The sequence below is a fragment of the Mandrillus leucophaeus genome, unplaced genomic scaffold, assembly GCF_000951045.1.
Source record: "Mandrillus leucophaeus isolate KB7577 unplaced genomic scaffold, Mleu.le_1.0 Scaffold2, whole genome shotgun sequence".
NCBI classification, from domain to species: Eukaryota; Metazoa; Chordata; class Mammalia; order Primates; family Cercopithecidae; genus Mandrillus; species Mandrillus leucophaeus.
Window position 1 is genome coordinate 3,338,755 of NW_012102031.1, and position 6,808 is coordinate 3,345,562.

Sequence of the window (6,808 nt, forward strand, 5' to 3'; positions counted from 1 at the left end):
CTGAGCCTTAAATCTTAACTTTGAACCCTTAGACTGTCACAGAAGTTTTGAGTCCGAGTGTCCCAGAGCTGACACCTTTGAAGTTGCTGTGCTTTTGAGTCGCCAAATCTCAGGGCTGAAGAGAGTCCGTATCACACCAGTGAAGGCTGAGACCTGAATCACCTCCATCCCAGCCCAGCCTCCGCAGCCCTGGCCATGGGGATGCCGGGAGAGCCCTCGCTCTGCACAGTTCCTGGGACTGAAAAGTCCCTCCTGATGGAGGGGGCTGCTTTCTGCCCCACCCCTTGAACACAGGGCTCTCTCCAAGACAGACAAGAGGTAGACCCAGCTATTCCCAAAACCAGTACTCCTCTCCCTCCTGGGCCAGCCCCACTGTTGTCTCCAACCCCAGGCCATGACCCACATGCCCTGAGGGTGGAGGCAAGAGGGGTGGTGAAAACCAAGGAGACAGTGGCCCCAAGGACTCTGTTTGCCCAACAGGCCAGAAATGTGGAAAACAGGGTGGGTTCCCAGGCGGCTGGCTCACTCAGTGGTCAGGGGTCAGGGTGCCTGAGGTCAAGGCAGCCCCCATGGTGTGTGTGGCTAACACCCCGGGCTCCCAGGGCTGGAAGGGGTTACTCGTCCGGCCCCTCCTTTTTAGGTGGAGGTGCTGAGACTCAGAGAGAGAAGACTGCCCAGGGTCACACACACGGCAGACAGGACTCGACCACCCCCATCTGGGGGCCTCTCCGTGACACTTGGGCAGCAGCCCAGCCAGTCTAGCCACAGCCCATCAGAGACACAGCTGGGTCAGACTCCCAGGCCAAGTCATCTGAGCCATGCCCCTGCCTCCAGCCCAGAGCAGTATTGCCCATCCAGACCCCCTAAGGCTCAAAGAGGCAAAGTGACTTACTCATGGTCACACAGCACGCAAGTGACAGAGCCAGAATCAACTCTTCTCATCTCACCCAGGAAAGGCCCCTGAGACATTGTAACATTGTCCCCTTGGTCCTCCTGCCAGCCTTTTTCTTCCTAAAGGCCCAAAACTTCTGTGGTCACCCCCTTCTCAGGCCTGGCACTCCTCTGTCCACATGCCACAAGCCCCCGAGGTTTCCCCAGTGCTTTGTATTAAAACTAGCCATGTAGGCCGGGCACGGTGGCTCACGCCTGTAATCCCAGCACTTCAGGAGGCCGAGGCGGGCGGATCATGAGTCAGGAGTTTGAGACCAGCCTGGCTGATATGGTGAAACCCCATCTCTACTAAAAATACAAAAATTAGTAGGGCATGGTGGTGGGCACCTGTAGTCCCAGCTACTCGGGAGGCTGAGGCAGGAGAATTGCTTGAACCTGGGAGGCGGAGGTTGCAGTGAGCCGAGATCACGCCACTGCACTCCAGCCTGGGTAACAGAGCGAGACTCCATCTAAAAAAAAAAAAAAATAGCCACATGAGTGGTCCCTGCTTCCTCCCCAGGCACTCTCTGGGACAGACCAGCTCTGCCTCTTTGTCCTCGGTGTCCCAGGGCAGACATCAGTGAGTGCTGGGTGAACTAATTACCGAGCAGACCCTCTCACCATGCCTGAGACCCTGTGAGCCGTCCCCCAGAAGGAACAGGGAGGCTCTTAGTCCCCACCCAGCAAAGAACACCCAGTTCTGCCTCCCACTCCAGCAGAGACCCTCTGGTTTCCAAAAGTTAGGGGGGATCCAGGGCCCACCATCACCTCAGCCCCCTACAGAAGGGGATCCCAGCAGTCCTGCAGCCAGTCTCAACATCCCAGCCTGCATCTGGCATCCCTGGAATCCAGGGCAGGACTCATGCCTGCACCTGACCCACCAGCTCCCCGCGCCCTGCCCTATGTGGCCATAAGCATCAGAACCTCGTTTCTGGGCATTGTTTGGTGGGCCCCTCAAACCACAAGGCCACCATGGCTTGGGTCCCTGGCCCCCAGCTTAACCTTGCAATCCAGTGCCACACAGTCCTTCCAGAGCATAGACCTCTCCAGCCCCCGCTTCAAATCCTGCCCTTGGAACACAGTCCCGTCCCTCATGCAGTCTCCAAGGCCCTGTGGGGCTCCCGCTGCACCTACAGCCTCACCTCACTCCTCTCTGCCCCTCAAGGCTCCAACACTGCCTGCAACCTCCTCCCTTCTCCAGGCTTCGCTCCTGCCATGCCCTCCTCCTGCCTCCCACCGCCCTCTCTACCCAACCAATGCCCTTTCTTATTGAGGAGTCAGCTCTGGCATTGCCCATGTATACCCAGCAAACACTGCCAGAGCACCCACGATGTGCCAGGTACTGTGCTGGGTGCTAGGGTCCCCACCTCGGTCATCTGACAGTACCCCAGGGGAGGCAAATGTTAGATTCAGAATTCCACAGTTAGATGTGACAGTTAAATATGAAGCAGAGAAGGAATCCCGGAGGGCTTCCCTGAGGAGGTGATGCTTAAGCTAGGATTTTAAGGATGTAGGAAAGGATTTGGCCAGGTCCAGGGGGAAGGGAAAAGCTTTTCAGACAGAGGGAAGAGCCAGTGAGAAGACCCTGAGGCTCAGAAGAGCACGGGGGGAAGCCGAGTGGTGGAAAGTGAGGCTGGGTGGGACACGCAGGCCCCGATGGGCTGGTTTAGGACTTTGCTCTGCACCTCCAGGGCCATAGCAAATCATGACAGTCTCAAGCAGGGGGAACATGAGCCCACTGGAGGCAGCAAGCGGAGGCAGGAGGCCTGGGAAGAGGCTGCTTGGAGGCACAGCAAGGAGAATGAGTCCTGCCCTGTGTGTTGGGATGGGCTGCCCCGCTGCCCACGCTCACAGTTCCTGATCACGGCTCCCATGCCCTGTATGGTCACGGCCCATCAGGTGGCTCCAGAGTCTGACTGATCTGCAGTCCCAGCCCAGCACAGGTCCAGGGCCCACACTCAAGGACTCTCTGAGCCAGCGAGCCACTGGACTGACCCCACAGCCACCAGCAACTTCCAGAACCTTCACATCAGCAGAACACCAGGTCCTCATCCGTTTGAGGTCTCCCCAGACCCACCCTCTGAGCTCACTCACCACCAAGGCCCAGTGGCCTCACCGCAGACCTCAGGTCTCCCAGCCGGAGCAAGGTGTGAGCAGCAGAGCTCAATCCTAGCCCCCTACCCTTCAGCCCCTGCAGGGCCCCGATCAGCCAAGGCTGTGGAGGATATGGGTTGCACACCATCTTGATACACCAGTTCCGGGGGCTGGTGGTCTGTCGCAGGCAGAAGAAGGCAACGGGCGCCAGGTCTGGGTGTGGGACATGAGGATCAGCTCCATCCAGGGGCTCCTCCAGGCCTGGTGGGGAGGATGGTGGGCTCTGGGGCCCGGGCTGCTCCGTGGTGACTCCCGGCTCGGCAGCCGGGGCTGCTGCAGATGAGGGCGGGGAGGCGCTCTCAGCCATGTCCACGCTGAGCTGGGAGCCCTGGGGAAGACAGAGAGGGTGGCACGTGGTGGGGACAGGCCTGGTACTTGCTCCCCAACCTGCCTCTCCACCAATAAGTGGACGGATGCGGCTCTGACAGCCCACCTGAGCCCCACAGGCCCCTCACCCTCACTCTGGGGTGAGAATTACGAAACAGCTGAGGGCCCAGCTGCACCCACGTTGGAATCCACTTTCAAGCTGGGCGATCATGGGGCAAGTCTGCTCACCCTGGCTGAGCCTCAGTTTTGGCAAATGAAGATAGTGGGGAAAATAAAGCCTTCTTAGAATATAATTGTGATATTAACTCTTTTTTTGTCTATTGGCAATTTCCTGTAATTGAAATCTTTCATTATTTAAGAGAATAAATGTTTAAGTAATTATAGAAAATCAAAAAAGAAAGGAGGGAGGGAGGGAGGGAGGGAGGGAAGGAGGGAAGGAAGGAAGGAAGGAAGGAAGGAAGGAAGGAAGGAAGGAAGGCAGGTTAACTTTTTTACAAGACTAGAGCTATGTATTTATTGTACCATCAAAGGTAAAGAAAACTTGCAAGAAAAAAGAGGTGATTGTAAAGACAGACATGATTGCCAGGACAATTCAGGTTACAAAGGCAAAGTTGGGGTGCTGCAGAATCAGAGACTGGGGGAACCCTGGCAAGCCAGGAGGGAATCACAATTGGCTTCCCTAAGGAAGTGAGCCCGGAGCTGAGACCTGCAGCTGAGTCCTTGACCCAGGGACCTCCTAGCCACTTCCTTACAAGGCTGAGAACCCAGGAATCTTAGAGTCCAACCTCCTTGCCTTACAGATGAAGAAACTGAGGTCCAGAGAAGGGACAGGACAGACATGTAGCGGAATAGAATTCCAGTCAAAGGCCAGGCACGTGGTTCACACCTGTAATCCCAGCACTTTGGAAGGCCAAGGTGGGTGGATCACCTGAGGTCAGGAGTTTGAGACCAACCTGGCCAACATAGTGAGACCCCATCTGTACTAAAAATACAAAAATTAGCTGGGCGTGCTGGCGCATGCTCTAATCCCAGCTACTCAGGAGGCCAAGGCACGAGAATCCCTTGAACCCGGGAGGTGGAGGTTGCAGTGAGCCGAGATCACACCACTGCACTCCAGCCTGGGCGACAGAGCAAGACTCCATCACAAAAAAAAAAAATAATTCCAGTCAGAGCCCACTTCCTGGGTCTGTGGCCCAGGCAGCTGCACAGGGCCCCGTGCTCAGAAGGGCCCTGAACTTGCTTTAGAATGCTGCTGTCACCAACATGAAATTCTTAATTTCTTATCAAGAGGTCCCACATTTCCATTTTGTTCTAGGTGTTGCAAATCATCTCGCTGGCTCCAACTCCGACTCAGGGCACTCCTACTCCCTGTGGCCTCATCTGATGCTCACAACCACCTCAGAGAACTGTTATGCCCGTCTGGCAGGTGAAGAAACTGAGGCCAAGAGAACAAAGTGGCTTGTCAAGGCTACGCACCCAGCCAAGTGAAGCACCAGGTGGTGTTCAGAGGCCAGAATCCCAGCACCAGACCCCCAGGCAGGCTTCACGACAACGGACGGTGCCCTCACTGGCCGAGGGCCTCCACAGGCAGTCAATGGCAAGGTGGGACAGACAGCCCCACTCCCAGGTCCTGCCCTTCACCACCTCACCCCAAAGGGCACCAATCCCTAAAACTTTGTCGCCTGAGGTCCCTGGGACCCTAGAACCCCTACAGGGCCAGTCTGGACCGTGGGATTGAAAGATAGGGCCCACATCCCTGGTGCCCACCCAGCTGCTGCAGGGCTGTCAACCAAGCCACCCGGAGCTGATGCATTTGGACATTTCTCTGGCTCCCGGGGGCAACGGGCGGGAGTTGGCACCTCTTGCCACTTCCCCTGGCTGGTCAGGGAGGCAGAGTTTTCTCCTGAGCTCAGGGCTTTGCTCTTGATTCCAGAAAAACAGCCACGGGCCTTACATAAGCTCCCAGGCACCTTGGCCTGCCACGTGTCAGCCTCCTGGGCTGAAACACACCCTCCCTAGGGTGGCCAGCTCTGCCTACCACCATGCCAGCCTCGGAGCCCACCACTCCCTCCCCTGGCCATTTGTTCTGGCCAGACTGGACCTCCTCAGGTCCTAGGCCCTGCTCCCGCTCTTCTCTCTCACTGGGGTACCTTCTTCTTCCCCCAAGGCCCTGTTCTACCAGGCCCTACTGATTCATTTGTCCAGTGAGCACCTCCTATGTGTAGGCTTTGGGCTATGCTGGGGCACGAGCCAGTCTCGGCACCAGCCCCCACTCAGCCCACACTTCCACAGAGGAGAGAGACACACCTATCGATTAATTTCTCTCTTCTTTTCCACAACTCTTATCACCATCCAACACAGTGCATAATTTATGTCTTTATATCTCCACGATTTGGCGTCTGTCTCCCCATCCTAAGAGAAGCCTGTAAGGGAGGTGTATCCCCTCACTGCTGTATCCCCAGCATCTGGAATGGCGCCTGAAGCATACTAGTGCTCAATCAATATTTGTTGACCAAGTGAATAAAAAGTGCTGGCAAGTAAATAAACAAGGGGGAAAGGTGGGAGTGGAGACAATCATCTTGCCCTCCCTAAAGGAAGAGACGTTTAAGTGAAAACCGAGAATCAGAAGGCAGCAGCCCTGACTGATCTGCTGGAAGAGCATAGGAGGAACAGCATGTGCGAAGGCCAGGAGAATGGGGCCCGCTCAGTGTATTTAAGGAACAGAAGTGAGGCCTAGCCTGGGGCAGGGAGGCGGAGGAAACAGAAGAGTTCGGCACGGCCCTAGGGGAGAACCCAGAGGAGCCTGGGTTTTATCCCAAGTTCAACAGAAGCCACAGGTGGGTTTTAGGCAGGGGAGTGGTGTGCTCTGCCCTGTTTCTAAGCCATCTCTCTAGGGGCTGAAGGGAGAGCGGATGAAGGGGCAGGGGTGGAACAGGAAGGGCCAGCAGGAACTGGGCTGGCCTGCCCTTGGCTGCTGGTGAAGACAGGGAGAAGGCGGTGGATTGAGATTTATTCTCGAGGTAAAGCACCTGGCCTTGCATCGACCACAGTGGCACACCCCGCAACCCTTGCCCCAGCATTGCTGAAGTCCTTCCTGAAACCACACAGGCGGAAAGAGCTCCCCAAGACTCCGGGACTGCACAAAACTACCCGCTTCCTGTCTCTGGGCTATGTTGCTTGTGCTGACCTGCTTGTTGCCTCTCTTGGCCTGTTTAATGCCACCACACTGTGCTACCCTCCGTTCTCACACCTCTCCCCTCACTGTGGGGCTCCCAGAAACCACACCCCTAAGGCCACCACCCTCAACTCTCTCTCCAGCGGCCACCCAGCCTCCACCCTCGGACCTGCTCCCAGTGACCACACAGCCTCCACCCTCGGACCTGCTCCCAGTGACCAC

General features: G+C 56.6%; 1 protein-coding gene across 1 annotated transcript in view; it reads right to left on the bottom strand.

Moving 5' to 3' along the window:
- The window catches only part of CACNA1I (calcium channel, voltage-dependent, T type, alpha 1I subunit), a 130,675-nt gene extending 127,284 nt beyond the window's left edge, over positions 1 to 3,391 (bottom strand). Inside the window, exon 1 of the mRNA XM_011979122.1 lies at positions 3,159 to 3,391. Within this exon, the coding sequence (XP_011834512.1) occupies positions 3,159 to 3,391 (233 nt within the window). The remainder of the gene's footprint in view (positions 1 to 3,158) is intronic.
- Positions 3,392 to 6,808: the final 3,417 nt, after the last annotated feature.